General features: G+C 52.0%; 1 protein-coding gene and 1 long non-coding RNA gene across 2 annotated transcripts in view; both read right to left on the minus strand.

Annotated features, from left to right (window-relative positions):
* The window catches only part of PADI1 (peptidyl arginine deiminase 1), a 40,490-nt gene extending 35,552 nt beyond the window's left edge, over positions 1–4,938 (minus strand). Inside the window, exon 1 of the mRNA XM_004024768.5 lies at positions 4,847–4,938. Coding sequence (XP_004024817.4) covers positions 4,847–4,938 — 92 coding nt within the window. The remainder of the gene's footprint in view (positions 1–4,846) is intronic.
* An 8,855-nt stretch (positions 4,939–13,793) lies between these two features.
* On the minus strand, positions 13,794–20,350 carry LOC115933971 (uncharacterized). Its single transcript, XR_004069802.2, has 4 exons — positions 20,209–20,350; positions 17,020–17,220; positions 14,577–14,734; positions 13,794–13,879 (listed from the first exon to the last, which is right to left on the minus strand). It is a non-coding gene; the product is annotated as an uncharacterized lncRNA (long non-coding RNA).
* Between the last annotated feature and the right edge of the window lie 690 nt (positions 20,351–21,040).

Below are 21,040 nucleotides of genomic sequence, written 5' to 3' on the forward strand. Positions count from 1 at the left end.
GTGACAGAACGAGACCTTGTCTCAAAAAATAAAATAAAACAAAATAAAATAAAATAAAATAAAAACTTAGGCAGGGTGAGATGGCTCACGCCTGTAATCCCAACACTTTGGGAGGCCGAGGTGGGCAGATCACCTGAGGTCAGGAGTTCGAGACCAGCCTAGAAAACACGGCAAAACCTTGTCTCCATTAAAAATATGGGGTGGTGCATAACTGTAATTCCAGCTACTTGGGGGGCAGAGGAGTGCAGGAGAATCACTTGAACCTGGGAGATGGAGGTTGTAGTGAGCCGAGATCATGTCACTGCACTCCAGCCTGGGCAACAGAGTGAGACTCCATCTCAAAAATAAAAATAAAAATAAAATAAAATGGAAAAAATAAAGGTGCCAGCTTCGCAGGTACAAACAATAAGGGATGTCACTCCGAAGAAAACAGGCTCAGAGATGCTAAGTGACTGGCCCAAGGTCACACAGCCTGCAAAGACCAGCTGGAAGTAAAAGGGATGGGAGTTGAGAAGGGGAGAGAAGAAGGCTCGGAGTGAGGAGACATTCCAAGACTAAGATCCAGGAAATGCCAGGAAGGGGTAAGGAGGCGGAAAGCGGAGGGCCTGGGGGGCCAGAGGGAGGGGGAGAGATTCCCAGCCAGTCCCAAAATGGCAAGTGGCAGCTAGGACCCAGAGGAGCAGGGAGTTCCACAGAATTAAGGGGTGGCTGACCTCTGAGGCCCTTCGTGATGTCAATATTTTATGTTTCAAGAATGCTACCCGCTTCCATTCTGAGTCCAGTTTCTACAACCCCCGGGCATGTCAGGGCCCTGTGGAACTTGCGGAGGACCCCAGCTTCATATTCTCCAGGGACCCTGAAACTTGAACTTTTAATGTCTCTTCTGGTGAATAGTGTTCTTCCTGCTGCAGTGACACAGTGACAGGATGGAGCAGAGAATGTGTCCAGCCAGGGGCTGGCAGCCTGTCGGTCGCTGGAAATTAGTGTCGGCGTCAATCCTATAATTTTCCCCTGAGGAGCACAATTATGCCTCATTGTTCTTCTGTGCGAGTTAAAAGCATTAATTTACTCGATGTACACATTACACATACCACAAGTTTTCGAACTCTGTTTTGGCATTTTCATTTTCTGAAATACAGAGAATTCCAGAAAGTGCATCTGAGAGGCCTGCAGAGTCCCTTCTCCCTATGCCCCTCCAATTCTACCGCTGTCTGATCCCGACTCAGTCTTGCATTGCTGCTTTTGCAGTGGTGGGGAAGGCTTGGGGGAAAGTGCAGGAGAATGTCCCTGTCTCCTACAAGGCCAGCCTTCTGCATCCCAAAGAATAAAGGTTCTTTATGGTCTCCAGCTTTGGGCTCTGGTTCTGGCCTCTGGGCAGTCAAGGAGGGCCACACAGGACTGCAGATGGATTCCCACACTTCCCACCCCTGTCTTTATTGGCATGAGCCACCTGAACTCCTTAGGCAAGGACAAGGATGGCCAGGGCAGTCTGGCCAGATCCAGGGAGTCAGGGTGGTGAGCTAGCCCACTGGGGTGTGGGGGTCAGGGTGGTGAGCTAGCCCTCTGGGGTGGGGGGTGGACAGGGTGGTGGGCTAGCCTACTGGGGTGGGGGGTGGACAGGGTGGTGAGCTAGCCCACTGGAGTCGGGGGTGGACAGGGTGGTGGGCTAGCCCACTGGGTTGGGGGGTGGACAGGGTGGTGAGCTAGCCCACTGGAGTCGGGGGTGGACAGGGTGGTGAGCTAGCCCACTGGAGTCGGGGGTGGACAGGGTGGTGGGCTAGCCTACTGGAGTGTGGGGATGGGACCTGCAGCACACGCTGAGTCGAGGATTCCTAAGGGTTTCCTAGGCTGGGACACCCTGGGGCACACAATTACCCCAAACACAAATGTTTCTCCAAATAACCAGTTCACACAGCCCCTGGGGGAATGAATCACTTCCTGTGATGTCATCCCTACACACTCATCTCCTGGAGGGCTCAGACTCCCAGCAGCTCAGGTGACTGGCAACACCTCCTCTTCTGGGGGCTTCCCCCCTCCCACCAGTAAGGCCAACTAGAAACCCCTTACTTGGCCTTAGCTACAGTCAGACACTGGGTGAAGGGGTTGGGGAGGCCCCAAGTTCATCACTTGTCATCAAGTGTAACCCCTTCCTCCTGCTGCCAGCCCAGCTGCTGGAGTGAGCTTCAGGCTCCTCTTAAAAACCTTCCCAGGTTGACAATTCCATGCCCCTCTTTCCCTGCCCATCGCAGACCTGGCCAGCAGGAAGCTCTTCCTTATGCTGCAGAATCAACTTCTGTGTCCTAGTTTGGAGGCTCTCAGTAGCTGTGACCATAGTCACCATCAACACCCAGGTGAAGGTTCCTGAAGGGCTCTTGGGTGGAGGTGCCCTGTGTGCTCACTCAGGATCCCAGAGCAACCTCTGCCTCCCAGAGCCAACCAGAGCACAACAGCTATGAATAGCCCAGGCAACTTCCTGTTGCCCCTCCGCTGGGCCAGGGCCTGCATTTGAGGACGCTAAGGAGCTTTACAGACACCCTATGCTCCCAGCACTTGCAGTCTGAGCTGTCCTCGTCTCCTCCCATCCTCTCAGGTGTGAGGGGAAGGACAGATGCTGGAGAAAAGGGGACTCGCAGAGCTACCAGAGCTGTGCCCACTGCCAGGGCACCCATGGCGCAAGGGGTCTTATACATGCATGGGCTCATTTATCTTCCCCTGAACCCATTATAACTGGTGTTATATTGTTTCTTCATTTTCAGATGTGGAAACTGAGGCTTGGAAGTGCAGCTCCAGCCATGCCTGGAGCCAGCCTGAGAATGGAGTGTGTTCAACTCCAGGGTCTGGGTACTTCACCTCCACAGTGAACTGCAGAGTGGACTCAGCTCATCTCACGGGGGCTCAGATGAGGAAATGAAACCCAGAGAGGACAAGTGACTTGGCCCACATCCATCAGGAAGTCAGTGGCAGAGCTAAGACCAGGTCTCCTGGCTCCCCATGAAATGTTTCTGGCCTTAGCAGCACCGTGTAGAGCCAGAGGTTCTGAAATCACCTTCTAGAAACAGCCATGCCCTCAGATGAGAGCAGAAGCCTGAAATAAGAAGAAGGGGGCCTGCAAGGGACCCTTTTCCTACTCTTGGTGTGAAAGTAGATTCCCAGATACAATGTGGGATGCCTAGTTAGATTTCAGCTTTAGCGGCCAGGCACGGTGGCTCACGCCTATAATCCCAGCACTTTGGGAGGCCGAGGTGGGTTGATCACTTGAGGTCAGGAGTTTGAGACCAGCCTGGCCAACATGGCAAAACCTTGTCTCTACTAAAAATACAAAATTAGCAGGGTGTGATGGCGGGTTCCTGTTATCCCAGCTACTCGGGAGGCTGCGGCAGAGAACTGAACCCGGGAGGTGGAGGTTGCAGTGAGCAAAGATCTCGCCACTGCACTCCAGCCTGGGTGACAGAGCGAGACTCCATCTCAAAAAAAAGAAAAAGAAAAAAAGACTTCAGCTTCAGCTAAACAGCAGATTATTTTAGTAGAAATATCTCCCATCAATATACTAAAAAAGCTTTTTGTTTTTTTTCTGAAATTCAAACTTAACCAGGCATCCTGTATTTTTATTTGCTAAATCTGGCAAGCCTATGTTAACAGGGCAGGAGACAATGGGGTCTCTGCTGGCCACCTAGACCCGAGAGAACCAGCCCCCACAGCGGGGCTCCCAGCAGCAACTTAGAGTCAAGGTTTGGTTTCCATGGCTCCTGGTTCTCCTCCCCAGCCCTGCCACTGGGGTCACAGACCACTGCCCAACAGAGAAGCAGGAAGGGCTTCTCGGGCAGAGGATCACCAGAGGCCAGGTGGGCAGCTGGCCCTGGGCCCCGCATACATTAACCAGACCAGCAGGTACAGGGGCTGAGTCCCAAGAGGGAGATAGGACTCAGATCTCACCCAGTAACAGACCCCCAGCACCCAGCTCCTCTTTGAGGGAGACTCCCACCACGAGCCCCCTATCTGCAAGGGGTTCAGCCCCATCTGCTCCAGCAGGGATGGAATCCATAGACAGCCTGTCAGAGTTGGAAATGCCACCAGAGATCACCAAATCCAATTCCCTTAGTGGCCAGGTAGGGAAACTAAGGCTGAGTCCCCGAGTCCGCATCTGGACACAGCCAGCACAGGAAAGATTTGGGTCAACAGGAGAAGCAAATGCTACTGCTGCCTCCTCAGATGTCATCATTGCCACCATCACCACCATCATTGCCATCATCACTGTTCATCACCATAATCAGCGTCATCACCATCATCTCACAGCAAACATAAGTCCCAGCCATCTTGCTCCAGGTTCTCTCCTCATATTAATTCATAGAGTATTTCCTAACCACTCCCTCCTGATTGGAATCAATCTAGTTATCTCTGGCTGACCTCCAAGGGTCAAGCTACCACACCCGTCCCTTCACCTCAGAGAGATGGGGGCTTGGCAAGAAATTGAGGGAGGTGGGAACCAGTTCTCTTCCCCATCTTGAGCCATCTGATGTTCCACACAAGTTCTACCTAGGTGTCAGAATGCAGGGCCCAGACCCCAAAGCCTGACCCCAGGGCTCAGAGTTAGAAATCTAAGGCTGGACTCTTACCCAGGGGATTGAAGCCAATGTCCTGAGCCCAGTGCCCAGGAGCTAGGGCCCCAAGAAGGACCTGACTAGACCCCAGTTCCTTCCTCCCAGACTCCACAGCCAACTCCACCTTCTCTGCTGTCTCCTGCCAGCATCCTCTCCAACGTGCCTGACTTGTCTACCAGGCACCCACCCCATTGACTTACACTCTAACCCAGCTCTCTGCAGCCAGGAGAGTGCCTCCCAGCTCTTACCTGTGAATGTCCACATGTGCCTCGACTCCCACCACACACACGGCATGGGTAGGCGTCTTCAGGGACAGCTGCACAACTCTCTTTGGGGCCATCCTGTCCCCTGGCTCCCAGCCTCCTAGATCAGCCCTGGCTCCCCAGCTCCCGTCCTGGGCACTTCTTTGCCAGGAAGAAGTGTGAGTTCTGACAGACTGGTGCCTCCTGCTCCCTTTAAATTTCAACCTGCGACCTGATTAGCCTGGCTGAGCCTGGTCCCCACCTCCTGGCTCCACACCCTCCTCACTCAGGGCTGTCAGTCCAGGAGGTCAGGGGAGGAGGTGCCCAAGGCCTGTCTGGGAGATGGGGAAGGGGAGCTTCAACCGGGGGCCCAGGGCGAAGCAGGACTCACCTGCTGACAGGAGACCCTCCAGAGCTCCCCAGCAGCCCCTGCCCTCCCCTCCAAAGACTCCTGGTGCCTGAACCCCTATTACAATGATGTCAGTGTTTCTGTGGGCTGACTATGTGCGGGCTCTGCCTATAACCACCTGTGATCCTTATCAAACCTTTTAACCTCTCTGTGACTCAGCTGCCTCATGTGTAAGTTGGCAGCTATAACAGTAGTACCTGTCCCATTGTGTTGATGTGGGAAAGACATGAGTTATGTGTAAGAAGATTAGCACAGCTCCTGGCACCCAGTGTTCACTAAAACGCTAACAACTATGAGTTGTGTCCTCATTTTGCAGGTAAGAGAATCATGGCTGCAGGTCTCACTGCTAGTAAGTGGTAGAGTTATAACTTCCACGCAGGTTCACCCGTCTCGCCACACAATACCACCCCCCAACAGGCGAGGGTAGGCGCTTGTTCCCAGACTCCACAGACAGCAGAAGCCACCCCAGGCAAGCATTCTTGGGGAGCCAGAGAGGAGTGAACTTGAAAAAGAGCTCAGAGCAATGACCTGGGAGCGTGGATTCATTTCTGAAACTCCATCTTCTTTCAGTTCAGCACAGCAAGCTTCAGCCTGTTCTGAGGCTCTTTGTAGAACTTCATTTGTTAATTTGACAAGTGTTTGTTAATCGTCTTTTATGTGTCAGGCACTCATTTAGGTGATAGGGATACAACTATGAACAAAAGAGACCATGATTCCTGCTCTGATGACATTTATATTCTGGGGGAGACAGACCGTAGGTGAAGTTAAATGAGTAAAGTGTGTATGACATCAGATGGTGCACTGCGGTTCTTCCCATTATCCAAGTGAGGGATGGCGTGGCTTGGTCCCAGGGTAACAGGGAAGGTGGTGGGAAGTGGTTGGATCCTGAATGTATCTTGAAGGTAGAGCCGATGAGGTTTGCTGATGAGTTGGATGTGGGTGTGAGAGAGAGTGGTCAAGGATCACTGGAGTATTTGGGACCCGAGCAACTAGAAGGATGGAGTCATCATCAGAGAGATTGGGAAGGCTGCAGGAGGGCAAGCTGGGCAGGGAGCTTGGCCATTCTCTGTTGGACTCGTTCGACATGAGATGTCTGTTAGAGCTTGGGGTAGAGGTGGGGAATTGCAGGTGACGTGTTCCCTTCATATCGGGCATCGGGGGTGATGAGAAGAGCCGTTTGCTCTGGAATCGCAGGACACCCGTCCTCAGTAATGTGGTCCTCTTCTTCCAGGGGGCTCTTATACAGAGTGGGAAAAGGGGCACATAAACCAGAACTCTAGTGTCCACAGGGCTGGGGTGGCAGGGCAGCAAAGAGCAAGAAAGAGAGAGAGAGAGAGAGAGAGAGAGAGAAACAGCCTTGCCTGAGGAGTTGTCAGTCTGATGGAAGATGTGGGGGATGCACAGTCCCTGCCTGCAGGAACCCCAGCCTGATTAGGGAAACAGGAAATGGTAAAATGGCATAAACATTTATTTGGTTACTTTTGATTTTGAAGATCTTTTTGAAACCATCTTTCTTATTGCAAATGTTATTGATCTGCAAAGTTCATTACACCTAAAGTCACCAAGACAAAGTCTAATTTTACCCCATGGATACAGAACCCAGGGAAACAGGTGTTCAGGGATGGTTTTCCATCACCCAAACCCCAAACCCCAAACCCCAATTTACCAGGACCTCAGTCATTTTGTTTAACAGCATTTATTGACATAAACGTGTCCATTTCATATGGAATGGAATGCAGAGTGGAACAAGCAGTTTCCTGCAGAGCACATGGGTGTGTTCCCATCAGAGAAGATTAAATGGATGGATGGATGGATGGATGGATGGATGTGTGGGTGGATGGATGGATGGACAGACAGATGGATAGGTGAACGATAGGAAAAAGGGAGGCAGGAAGAAAGGCAGGCTGGTGCGTAAAGAGCTGTCTAAAAAGATGATGATGATGATGATGATGATGATGATGATGATGATGATGGTGATGATGACAATAATGATGATGCAAACACATATATGGCCCTCACCATGTGCCACTGTTTTAAGACCTCTCCATGTATTCATCTACCTAATCCTCACAATAATACTGGGTGGCAGGTATCAATCAAGCCTGGAATGCCAAGTTCAAACAGACCACATGGATGTGTAGGATGTGCCCTTGGCCAGTTGTGGGCAGGGCTAGGGCCCAGGCAGGTCATGGTGTCTTAAAAGAATGTTCTTTGGGCTGGGCGCAGTGGCTCATGCCTGTAATCCCAGCACTTTGGTAGGCCAAGGTGGGCGGATCTCGAGTCAAGAGTTCAAGACCAGCCTGGCCAACACGGTGAAACCCCGTCTTTACTAAGAATACAAAAATTAGCTGGACGTGGTAGCAGGCACCTGTAATTCCAACTACTTGGGAGGCTGAGGCAGGAGAATTGCTTGAACCTGGGAGGTGGAGGTTACAGTGAGCCAAGATTGCACCACTGCACTCCAGCCTGGGCAACAGAGCAAGACTTCATCTCAAAAAAAAAGAAAAAAAGAATGGTCTTTGAGATAGAGGAAAGAGGAAAGAGAAAGGGGGGCAAGGAGAGAAGAGCAGAGGGTAGGCAGAGAGGAAGAGAGGAGGATAAGCACATCTCTATTTTACAGCAAAAGAAACTGAGGCACAGAGAAGTTGGGGACCCTCCCAAGTCCATGGTTGGAAGTTGGTCCCATCAGGATTCAACCCCAGGCCATCTGATCCTGGTGGGCTGATTGCTGACTAGATGCCTGGAAGCCGGAATATTAGGTCATTTCTTCCCCATGCTTTTGTGTATTGTTTGAATCACTTTCATGAGCAAACAACATTTTTACTGTTGGAAAAAAAAAAAAATGAAGCCACCCTCATTATTCTCTCTTTGAGGAAAAATAAGATGCATTTCCTCCTTTTGGCTTCTCTCCCCAACCTCTGCTATTCCTTCCCCGCCTCCCTTTTTCAGTCTTCCAGCTCAAAGAACATTCTTTTAAGACACCATGACCTGCCTGGGCCCCTGCCCTACCTACAACCCACAAACAACACATCCTGCACACCCATGCTGTGGTCTCTTTGAACTTGGGATTTCAGCCTTGATCGGTCAGACTGGGGAGGAGCGAAGGTGGGAGACCTCTATGACATCACTGCCTCCTTCCCCTCTGGAGGAGGACATAAAGCTGGGAGGCTGGCCCCACTTAGCCCGAAACGGGGCCCCATGCAGGGTAGAGGCCTGCCAGCTGCCCGATGACTAGGGGACTGTAAGACGACCCCAGGAATCCCCTGGAACAACCCGAGAAACCACTATAGGGAAGGTGGCTGGTGCTGGGGCTACGATGGCCAGGGTCTCATTTTCCCTGTTCTTCAACAATTTTTTCTGAGCACCTAAAATGTGCCAGACATTATTCTGGCCCTGGGGATACCACAGTGAACAAGATAGACCAAGCCCCTGCCCTCGTGGGACATCGTGGAGGGCAGGCAGGTAGAAAGCTGGTGGGATAAAAACTGTGATACCAGGAAGTGATTCAGACAAATAAAATAGAAGAGAGGAGGGGATGGGGTGCTGTTTTGAGTCAAGTGATCAGAGAAGGCCAATCTGAAGAAATGATATTGGAGCAGAGAACCGGAAATGAGACCTTAGTGATAATGACATAAACATTTATTTGGTTACTTTTGATTTTGAAGATCTTTTTGAAATAATCTTTCCTATTGCAAATGTTATTGATCTGCAGAGTACATCACACCTAAAGGCACCAAGGCAAGTTCTAAGTTTACTCCATGGATACAGAGCCCAGGAAAACAGGTGTCTATGGTCTAAGATTCCATGAACCTAGTGTGGCAAGCTGGGTTTCCATTAACAGCCGGAGCAGCCACTCTCTCTCTCTCACAGAGAGAGAGAGCCCTTTCCTCTCATTCTGATGAATGCATAAGTTAAACATTAGAGAAATGAAGAAAATGGTGCCCGAGTATGAGGGCTGGAATGTGAAAACAAACCTGTTAAGACCGCTCCTGGGTTTTCTCAGACCCGAAAGTCTGATGAAATAACGAAAGTATTCTTACACATACACCTCATACCAGGGCCCACTTAGGATTAAGAAACTTTCTGTTGGGTACAGGGGCTCACGCCTGTAATCCCAGCACTTTGGGAGGCTGAGGTGCGTGGATCACTTGAAGCTAGGAGTTCCAGACCAGCCTGGGCAATGTGGCGAAACCCCATCTCTACTAAAAAAAATTAACTAGCCAGATGTGGTGGTGTGCACCTGTAGTCCCAGCTACTCAGGAGGCTGAGGCATGAGAATTGCTGGAACCCAGGGGCAGAGGTAGCAGTCAGCTGAGATCGTGTCACTGCACTCTAGCCTGGGCAACAGAGTGAGGCTCTGTCTCAAAAAAAAAGATTAAGAAACTTTCCAAGGCTCTAGAAAAAGCTTCCCAGACCCTAGACCCTAAAGATTAGATACAGATGGAATGAAACAAACCTACTCTCTGGTAACGTATACTCCCACACGTAGGCATACAGCTTAGAATGTAGACAACACTGGGGGAAAACTTGTACTTTCGAGTTGGTCTGGTGAGTTACTCCGATCTTCTCCCTGTGACCGGTTGCAGAAATAAACTCCCTTCTTTCTCAGTCTGTCTGCATCTCCTTATTGGACCACGAGAGCAAGCAGCCTGACCTCGTTCATCCAGAAACACTAGGATCACCCCCGACAGCCCCCCAGTCTCCCTATTTACAAAATGGGTTGTTAAGCTGGATCAGAGTTTCCAAACTCAGGCACCTTCAGGAGGGCAGGCAGATAATAGAAATGTGTGATGCTATCAGCTGGGAGAAAATAGGGAGGGGTGGTAACTGCTGCAGAGGGGACAGAGCCTGCTGGGCTCATGCGTTAAGTCAGTGTTTCTCAGAAACAGAATACTGAGGTCAAACAAAACCCATCAGTAGACCAGACCTAGCTCTTGGGCCATGAGTTTGAGCCCCCAGCATTGGTTATTTTGTGTTGGTGGGTAAGGAGAGGGGTGGAGGGAATAACTCTGGCTGGGGAAGTCATTTGATGCCCTTGAGGGTAAGCAATGTGGGCCCCAGTGAGGCTTGCCACCATCAAGGCATGGAAATTGCCTGCCTCAGGCCTTGGGACCAATCAGGGTAGGTTCTGGGTCTACTTGTGTTGCCAACACCAGCTGTGGGCTCTTCTGGTCCGGGGGACCTCTCCCTAACACACATACACACACACACGCTGCCTGCTGTGCCTGAGCTCACCTAGAACCCCATGGAGGAAGGTAGGGAGGATCAGCAGAGCCCAGTTCTTATAACCCCCTGTCTGAGACTGTTCTCCCCTCCCAGCACCCCCGGGTACTACAGGGACAGTTCCACTTGCTCTCCAGGATCACCCAACTTCAAGCTGGAAGGGCCCCCGAAACTATCAATCCAGCCCCTTCATTTTCCAGCTGGGTAAACCACAGCACGGAGAGAAGCAGTGACTCACCCAAGGTGACACAGTAAAGTCACAAGAAGCCAGATTTGGATCCAAAGTCTTCATTCATTCAACAAACATCTATTAGGCACTTTTTGTATACAGGTGCCGTTCCAGAAGTCAGAGTCCTTGACATCTGCTGAGTCTGCTCAGCTCCCTATGTTGACCCAACCCCTTCCTGTGCTCCTGGCACCCAGGGCAGGATCCTGGACCTCCTGGTGAATGGGGGAGAAGCCTTGGGGGTTCTGACTTGGCCATTGTGAGAAAATAGGGTACCCACTGATTCCCACAGGGCCAGAGGGCAGGCCAGAGGCTCTAATGGCAGGAAGTGGTGAGGACCATGAGTCACCCAACTCAATCCACACTATCCCCTCAGCATCCAAACTCCAGACCAGGCTCTGCTGGGCTGTGCAGACCTGCAGGAATTACCAACTCCCTCCTCGGGTCTGGGGACATCCAAGGCTCCATGTGGCAGCATCAGCAGTGTTAATGATACCGTTCATGGGGCAGGGCGGGACATGGCACAGCCCCAGCTGAGCAGGCATGTGTCCTCTGCCCTCAGGGGGCTGTGACCAGGCGAGTCATCCCCACAGGTGGCCAACTCAGCAGCCTCCAAGCACATCAGCCCCTTCCCTGCCCCAGCTGGCTTTTCCCATCTCAGCAAATGGCGCCACCTCCACCCTAGCCACCCAAGCCAGCCCAGGCAACCTCTCCCTCCCTCTCCCGCACCCCTCCTGAGTATCACCTCTACTTTCCAAACATCTCTTGATCCTTCCCTTCCTCTTTGCCCCCACCCTCACCTCCACCATCACCATCACCCTCCTGGTTCCAGCCACCATCTCTGAGCTGAGACCTCAGCAGCTCCTGGTCTCCCTGACCCCAGGCTTACTGCGTTCCTTGCCATAAGCAGTCGTGTTCCCCCTGACGTGTGTATCCAGTTGCATCGTTCCCCTGCTGAAAAGCCTTCCCTGGATCCCCCCAAGATAAAGGAGGACTAAGGGGCCCTACCATCTAGGGTTCCAGTCTGGGCGCAGCTGCTTCTCCAATTTTAGGGCTCTGGACAAGTGATTTAACTTCTCTGAGGCTCAGTCTCCTAATTGGTAAAATCTGGATCGATTTATTTATTTATTTATTTATTTATTTATTTATTTATTTATTTATTATTTTGAGATGGAGTCTCACTTTGTAGTCCAGGCTGGAGCTCGGTGGCACAATCTCAGCTCATTGCAACCTCTGCCACTCAGGTTCAAGCAATCCTCCTGCCTCAGCCTTCCATGTAGCTAGGATTACAGGCATGCACCACCACACCCAGGCAATTTTTGTATTTTTAGTAGAGACGGGGTTTCACCGTGTTAGCCAGGCTGGTCTCGAACTCCTGACCTCAGGTTATCCGTCTGCCTTGGCCTCCCAAAATGCTGAGATTACAGGTGTGAGCCACTGCACCCGGCTTAAAATCTGGAATAATTTAGAAGTAAGAAATAATATATGTAAAAGGTGCCTGGCATATAGTTGATGCTCAAGACACGCTTTGCGTGGCATTCAAGGCCCCTGAGACCAGGCCCCGGAGGGACCTCTCTTCATTCAGTGCCCGACGTCTGTCCGGATCAAAATTCCTCTGGGCATTTCTGCTGCCCCGACTGGGGGATTGCTCCCTGACCTGGGAGTCTCTGTGAATGTCTGCCCATCACCAACCTTCCTGCCCTCCCCTTCCCTCCCCTAACTCCACCTTTTCCCCTCCAGCACCCACTCCACAGGAAGGCTCAGCATTTCTACTTCTTTTATGGATTTACATCCCACATCCTAATACAAAAAATTAAGACTGCCCATAAAGTATACCCTGAATAAGGTGTTTTATTTTTTTTTTCAAGTGAGGAAATTAAGTCAAAGAATGAAGGAAGAAAGAAAAAGACAGGTATGGACATCCTCTTTGGTTGGTAGATTTCGCTGTGAGTTCCCTGGCGGCCCAGGAGAAAAAGAAAATATAACCGGTTTTAGGAATCATGGTGCTCACAAAGTAAAACTCAACCAGTTGAGGGAAAAAAGCCCTGCTCTTCTAGGCCCTGAGAACTGAGAGAAATCCATCCCCTTCCCACCCTGGGTGGGGTTTAATGGATGGGGAAAGTGTGGAATATTGAACCATGTGGTTCACAGCATCCTTGTATTTGGGTCTGGCTTGATCCATGGGTTTATTTTGGGATGGGATGTCTACAGAAATAGGTGTTTTGGGTCCTTCAGACTCTTCTCCATGAGAATTCTTTGTTTTAACCAAACCTTTGTTTGGATAGTGCCAGGGAATGTGGGGTTTCCCTCCCTGACATTGGCTCTTCCTTGCAGCTGCCAGAACAATGACCCAAAGTCCTCTAATGTCAGCCAACCCGGGGCTAGAATTGAGGTCCCACTGTGAGAATCAGCCCAGGTCCAGCACCTCCTACTGATTCACTCAGAGCTGGGGGACACTCATACCTGGAAAGGGGGTGGGGGACAGCACCTCTGTGGGGCATCCCCCAATGCAGGGCTCACATCTCGGCAGCCCCTTCTGTGAAGGCCCCTTGGACCAGCTGCCTCCTTGAATACGTGGAGACAGAGGCACAGAGTGACTTGCCATAAACCACACAGCTAGGGAGAGGCAAACCGAGGTAAAAGACAGAAAACCGATCCCAGAGTTAGAAACTTGGATTCTTGGGCCCCCGTCATGGTTTCTTGAAAAACTTCTTTTCCTTTCACAGAAGCAGCTCTGCCCAGTGGACACTCTCCATCTAGATCTGGCCCATCCGCTGTGTTTCTCACGATCCAGGTTGCTGGTGAGACACTGTCTCGCAAGACCTTCACGGGACAGAAGGGCTCAGCACCTTTCCCAAAATCACTCGTTGATGCAGCAGACATTTCTTGGGCCCCTAGCATGGGCCAGGCAATGAGTAGATGAAGAGGAGCTGGTCGCAGCCTGCCTTATAGGTGAGCATGGTTGATGGGGAGCGTGGAAGTGTGAACATGTTGTTACCAGGCAGTTGGTTATTCCATCATGATAAAGGGATGTGCTGAGGGCGTGGAGGGAAGGGATACTAATAATGGGAGCCAGCATCTATTGAGCACTTACGGTATGGCGGCTCTGACTAAGCACTTGGCAGACATCATCCTTAATCCTTGCAACTGACCCGGGAAGGGAGCACTGCTATTGTCCTTGCTTTGCAGAGGGGGAGAATCTGGTGTCAGAGTTTAAGCAACGTGACCAACGTCTCTTGCTAATTAGGATGGAAGCAGAGATGCAACTCCAGTCCATGAAACTTCAGAGCTTGTATTTTAGTTGCTACATCCCACTGGCTTCAAGAAGGATGAGGCCAGAGGGTGCCTGTGTCCCCTCATGGGTTGCTGGTGCTTATAGGCTGCAGGGACTGCCAGGCCCAGCCCCTCCCATTGTGTCACACACCCCCGACTTCAGCCCTGCCAAAGGTGTGACTGTCTGGTGTCTGGCCCATTGGCCCCCAGCAGCCCTCCTGGACAGAGGCCTGGTGGCAAGAGGGTTCAAGAGACAACCAGTTTCCAGCTGTCCCCACACCATTAAGGTCCTCTGAGCACCAGCTGCCCAACTCCATCACTCCAGCACCCCTTAGAGCCTGGAGCCTCCCAGGGCATGAGTACGGACCTTCCAGTTCCTGCTGGCCTTGGAAAGGGCCAGGGTTGGGGCCTAGCCCAGAGCTAGGAAGGAGGCCCAACTCAGAAAGGGCCCTGATGGCTGGGGTGAGGGAATGGGGGTACACACACTTCCAGAAAGTCAGGAAAAGAGAAGGCTTAGAGATAACTCGCAAGTCCCAGGGGCTTCGCATTTAAAGCAGATGACATAGTAGACACTCAGGACAAAGCAGGCAGGCGTCAAAGCCTACCTGCTCATCTCTTCCCCTCCAGAAGACCCTTAACCCAGGTGCAGGAGCCTGAGGTTGCATAGATCCTCTCAGAAAGTCACCAGTCTGTCTGTCACCAATAAGAAGGCCCAGAGAGGGCAAGCAATTGGCCCAAAGCCACACAGCCCATGTTCTTTCCCCTACAACGAGGGAGAGAGGAAGTGGCACTGGGGGTGGAGGGGAAGAAACGATGGTCACAAGTGGGGCAAGCCACACCAGTAGTGGACAGAGCATGGGGACAGCGACAGGCCCCACCCGAGGCTACCACTTACCAGCTGGTGGATGCTTCACCACTCTGGGCCTTTACAATGCATGCCCCTTGACACCTCCCAGGTGTCTCCACAGGGTGGCTATGCTTATCTCCCAATCTGCTGATATTTATAAAGCACCACCAGGCACTCAGCACATATTAGTCCCCATCCTGATCCCTCATGGTCTGCCTCCTCCAGAAAGCCCTCCCAGATGGCTCTGGCTCCCAGGGAATGTGCTGTTCTCTAAGCAGCCCCCACAGGCTCCTGTGCTGGGAAACCACCTGTTTCAACTCTGTTCCCCTTGTCACTCTGGTAAGTAAGACTGCACATTCCAAAAGGACAGGGACAGGGACCTTCTAGGCCTTTGGCTCAGGGGGATCAGGAAGCTGATATACGTGAAAAACATCTAGAATTTACAGTGGTAGGAGAGTTCTCAGCCACCCATCCCACAGCTGGCCAGTAGCCCCCACATTCCCTTCCCTGGGAAGAGGATTTTGCCACCCTCGCAGAGCTCTTTGTCTGGCCCCCATTGCCCTGACTGGGGCACCTAGCGTCATCTGACAGGGGAGCTCCTGCTTCTTCACACCCCAGCCTGGGCCTGTGGCTCAGTGAAGCCAGAGGAGCCCCCAGAGAGGACAGCATGGGAGGAGAATGGGAGTGCAGGGGACAAAGACATACAGAGAAATGAACGGAGACAGAAAGAAGCAGACTGAAAAACAGAGAGACAGAGACAGAGAAAGCCCAAAACAGGGATGAAAGAGACAGAGAGAGCCCAGGAAAGGAAGAGAGATGCAGAGAAAGGCAGAGACAGTGAGGTGCAAAGAGAGACTGAGACAACCAGAGACTGAGATGGAGAGGGACACACTGAAGGACAGAGGGAGGAACAGAATGAAGAGAGACAGAGACACTGCAAGGGAGAGGAGGAGACAGCTCCCAGACAGGCAGAACAGAGCCCAGGAGCCCCGAGGCCCCAGAGCCCATGTGCTCCCTCTCCACTTTCCACATCCCTGGGGGCTCCCCCTTCCCAAGCCTGCTGATCCCGGCACTCAGGCAGGGCTGGGGGAGACAGGTAATGATCACTGAACTTGTGCATGGGCTGGGTGCTGCAGCCACACCCCCTTGACACCTCCCAGGTGGATGGCTGTACTTATCCCTAATGTGCAGATGAAGGAACTGAGGCTGGGAGCCATTGGGTAACTCGGCCAATGACACTGAATGTTAGGGTGCAGGCAGGAAGCTCATGGATAAGGAGTCTAAGGCCCAGAGAGGTGTGGTGCCTGGCTCTGGGTCACACAGCAGCCAGCTGCAGAGCCTGGGGCTGGAAGCCGCTTCCCCTGGCACCTTGCCTGGCTCATAAGAAAACAAAGCGAATCTCATTAAGTCTTTGGTAATGAGGCTCCAGGTCTTATCAGATGGGCGGTGGAGAACACTCTAGAAACTGTCAATGCCCCCCTCCACATTCTCCATGCCCACCTCCTGCCTCCTGCTCTCTTTTCTGGGAAGAACACCACTGGGACCACCCAAACTCGCCCTCTCTTCTAGGAACCAGTCCCCTGCCGGTGGCATTTCCATCTCCCCACCCCCTGCTCTCCAGCCTGGATGCCCATATAGAACCAATGAGCAGCAGGGTGGCCATTTGTACACTCCCCACAGTGACATCAGCGAAGCATGTCCTCAGGCTCCCCCCAAAAGTCCTAGGCCCCCTGGAGAAAAGGAGGGAGGGCCAGCACGCTGACTCACATTGAGTGGCAGCTCTTGGCACATGCCTTCGCTCGCCGTGGCCTCTTGCATCCCACAAGGAAGGGACAGTTGAGCAAAGCGTGGCTCGGAGAGGAAGAGAGTCCCACAGGTCATCCAGGACAGCCACCCGACCCTGAGCTCATGCTCCTGCCATTGCCCAGGACCCCCAGACTATTTTCCCATATGTCCCGGTCCCATCCCTGTCCTGAGCCAAAGTGTGGGCTGCCTCGCCCTGCAGCCCTTCCTCCTCCACACTTACGCCCTGTGTCCTGGGATACAGCAGGCCGGGAAGAGGGGGACACTTCCTGGCTGTGGGACAAGACAAGACAAAGATCCTTTTTGGCCGTGGTGGTCCGGTCTAGGCCACAGTTTTCCTGTCTGCATCATTTGGGTGGAGGGCATAGTGTGATAGCTCTGAGGGTCCTTAGGCTTACCTCTCCTGAACTTCACCTCGCCTGCATGCCCTCTGGGGCCTGAGGTCCTCATTTCCACCCTCCAAGGTGGCCCTGGTGCCTCATAGGCTGATTCCGGGTTTCCAGAGCCTTCAGGAGACAGCACTTCTGGCTCCTGGGGGTCAGGGAGCATCTAGGCATGGACGCTGTGATCTGCCTGGCCTCCTGCCCCAGCCTTCTGACCTAGGGAGGGAGGAGGTTGGGAACAAGAATACAGGGAGTCTGCCTGAGGCTGTTCAGGGCTGCACCACACACCCTCACATGTGTCCCCAACCTTGCATGCTGCTGCTGAGGTGGGACGCAGCCTATGTCATCTCAGAGCTCCCAATCTAGGGCTGGCAGAGTCTGATGCAGACACAGAGATTACAAGACAGCTCTTCCCAGATAAGCATGTTGCCCAAAAGACCACCAGGATAGCTAAATAGCAGAAAGGAGCTTTACTAGTGGTATGAGTTTGCAAACCAGGAAGAGACAGTCTCTGGCGTGTTCTGGACGTGCTCTCTCTTTGGAGAGGAAAAGGGCAGGTTGGGTTTTGTGCCTCATGGAGCCCATATGATGCAATAGAGTCATACATATTCAGCAGGTTTGCGGGAAAGGCTATCCATATTTATGAAGGGAGGGGAGCGTATGCACACAGGCACACGTAGTGTAATGCACACCCCACTTTCACACACGTAGTGTAAAGCAGACCCCACTTTCACTTTGGGCTAGGGTTCTAGTACTAAAATGAGGTGGAATTTGGTTCTTTATAGAAAAAGGTGCAGGACACAAAGACAGCTTGTTTGCAGACTCTATAAGCTGCTGAAATGGCTTAAGGTCTGCAGTTGCGTATCAGAAGAGAATGTTTGAGGCCAGGCGCTGTGGCTCATGCCTGTAATCCCAGCACTTTGGGAGGCCAAGGCAGGTGGATTGCTTGAGCCCAGGAGTTCAAGACCAGACTGAATAACATGGCAAAACCCTGTCTCTACAAGAGATAAAAAAAATTAGCCAGGCATGGTGGTGCATGCCTAATCCCAGCTACTCGGGAGGCTGAGGTGGAAGTATCACATGAGCCTGGAAGGTCGAGGATGCAGTGAGCCATGTTCACGCCACTGCACAGCAGCCCTGGGCAGCAGAGTGAGACTCTGTCTCAAAAAGAAGAAGAAGAAGAAGAAGGAGAAGGAAGAGGGACAAGAATAAGAAGAAGAGGAAGAGGAAGAGGAGGAAGAGGAAGAGGAGGAAGAGGAAGAGGAAGAAGAGGAAGAGGAAGAGGAAGAGGAAGAAGGAGAAGGAGAAGGAGAAGAAGAAGAAGAAGAAGAAGCAGAAGCAGAAATGTTTGTCAGGCAGTTCCTCCATCCAGTCAGAGCTGTAGTGGTCTTGGTTGTAAATCCAAGTCATGAAGGATGTGACGATTTGCCTGACAGTTTCCTATTATTAAGAGTTTAGCAAGGGTGTGGTAATATATATATATATTTTTTCCCAAGACGGAGTCTCACACTGTCGCCCAGGCTCCAGTGCAGTGGCCCGATCTCGGCTCACTGCAAGCTCCGCCTCCTGGGTTCATGCCATTCTCCTGCCTCAGCCTTCTGAGTAGCTGGGACTACAGGCGCCCGCCACAGCGCCCGGCTAATTTTTTTTTGTATTTTTAGTAGAGACGGGGTTTCACCATGTTAGCCAGGATGGTCCCGATCTCCTGCCCTCGTGATCAGCCCGCCTCGGCCTCCCAAAGTGCTGGGATAACAGGCATCAGCCACCACGCCCAGCTGGGTGTGGTTATTTTTGAGATGGAGTCTCACTCACTCTGTTGCCCAGGCTGGAGTGCAGTGGCACAATCTTGGCTCACTGCAACCTCCAGCTCCCAGTTTCAAGCGATTCTCCTGCCTCAGCCTCCCGAGTAGCTGGGATGACAGGCGCACACCACCACCACCCAGCTAATTTTTATATTTTTAGTAAAGACAGGCTGGGCTGGTCTCGAACTCCTGACCTCAAGTGATCTACCCACGTTGATCTCCCAAAGTGCTGGGATTACAGGCATGAGCCACCGCGCCCGGCCAGGTGTGGTTATTCTTGCAGTGGTGGGAATTTAGAGAGTTGCCATGCCAACCAGGCCTTGAACCTTCTGCCTGTAGGTAACTTTTGTTTCCTTAACCTTGAGGTCCATCTTAGTTGATAAAGGGGCATCTATTTTGGTGTCTCAGATGATGAACATAGAGAGGTCCCCCCAGGACCATGGTCTCTGGGTCCATCAGGGGTCGGGAGCATTCCTGGGAGGTGACAGTGTAGCAGCAGCGTGAGGAAGGGACTGGGTGTCAGGCCCCTCTGTCCAGCACACCCCTTGCTTCCCTGTGGTCACTCGGCTCCCCAAGGCCAGGCCCCACCGACTACCTGCTCCCAGGTGTTCACAGTGCCTCCTTCCTAGATAAGCTACAGAGAAGGTCAGAGCTGTTGGGCCCTTAATGACACATGGGCCACAAGAGCAGAGAACTGAGAAAGAAGCTGGGTGGTACTGGGTGAGCTAGGAACAGGCCCCAGGCCAGAATGCAGGGCTCATGCCCTGCCCGGCGCCCTGTGCACTGCCCTTTTGTGCCTGTTCTCAGACTCCAGGACACGATGCCCCCGAGCCTGCCAAGGTGCCCCCCATCATTCATGCACTGATTGGCCGTGGGCTTCTTCCATGTCCTGGGCCCAGCTTTCATGCCTGCCCACCGCCTATGGCCTCAGCATGGCCACTTCACTCCAATGTGTTGGCCTCTGTCCCCATGCCACTCACAGCCCCCTGAGTCCCCATCAGGGCTGGCAGCCTGAGGGGTGGGAGGGGAAGTCTGGCTGTGCCTGACATGACAAGTTTTCCCAGGAGAGGTGAAGATTTCCAAACTGGACCCAGCTTTCCAGAGCATTCGCCAGCCTGGCCCCACCCCCACTCCCGACCAAAGCCTCCGCCCTCCTGGCTGGGTCTGACTTACCCACACTGAGCACCAGGAACTGGATTCCAGGGCCAAGAATTTGACCACATCCTGGTGGGTCCAGCCTAACATTCCCCAAAACAGGGCGGAAACCAAGGGAGGGATCAGCAGATGAGCACGCATTCAGCTGATGGAGTCAAGGAATCTTCTAAAAGCAGTACTCACTGCAAAGGATTTAAAAACCCAGCCCAGAAAATAAGCATAGGGAAACCCTCGCTTTTCCCCTTACCTGGGTTCTGAAGAAATCTTAGGAAAACTTTTGTAAGTAAATCAAAAGTGACTTTGGTGAGGGGAGCTGACCCCTTAACAGCCACCTTTATTTCGTGCTCATTCTAAATGCCTGTCTCCTCCATCACGGTCGAGCTGTCTTCAAGAATGAGGGCCACATCATACTCATTCTGATAACCCAGCACCCAGCACAGGGCCTGGCCCATTCATTATTGCTGCTCTTGGAATGAGTTGATGAATAAGCGAGTTAAATTTGCTAATAGAGGAGGTAACTCACAATCCTTACATCTGACAAAGAGCTCGCATCCAGAATTTATAAGAACACCTACAAATAAATAAGAAAAAGGCAGACCTCCTGATTTTTTTAACAAGCAAAAAAAATTCACCTGGCGTGGTGGCTCACGTCTGTAATATCAGCACTTTGGGAGGCCAAGGTGGGTGGATAACCTGAAGTCAGGAGCTCAAGACTAGCCTGGCCAACATGGCAAAACCCCGTCTCTACTAAAAATAAAACAATTAGCCGGGTGTGGTGGTGCACGCCTATAGTCCCAGCTACTCAGCAGGCTGAGGCAGGAGAATCGCTTGAACCTGGGAGGCAGAGGTTGCAGTGAGTCAAGATCGCACCACTGCATCCCAGCCTAGGTGAGAAAGTGAGACTCTATTCCCCCAAAAAAGAAAAAAAAAATTGAACAGGTACTTCACTTAAAAACATAAAAGATACCAAGAGACCAATAAACAGAGGAAAAGATGCTCAACTTCTTTAGTCACCAGGGAAATGCAAATGAAAACAAAAAGAAGACTCCACCACCAGGATAGCCAAAGTTAAAAAGCCT

The sequence above is a fragment of the Gorilla gorilla genome, chromosome 1, assembly GCF_029281585.2.
Source record: "Gorilla gorilla gorilla isolate KB3781 chromosome 1, NHGRI_mGorGor1-v2.1_pri, whole genome shotgun sequence".
Lineage (NCBI taxonomy): Eukaryota > Metazoa > Chordata > Mammalia > Primates > Hominidae > Gorilla > Gorilla gorilla.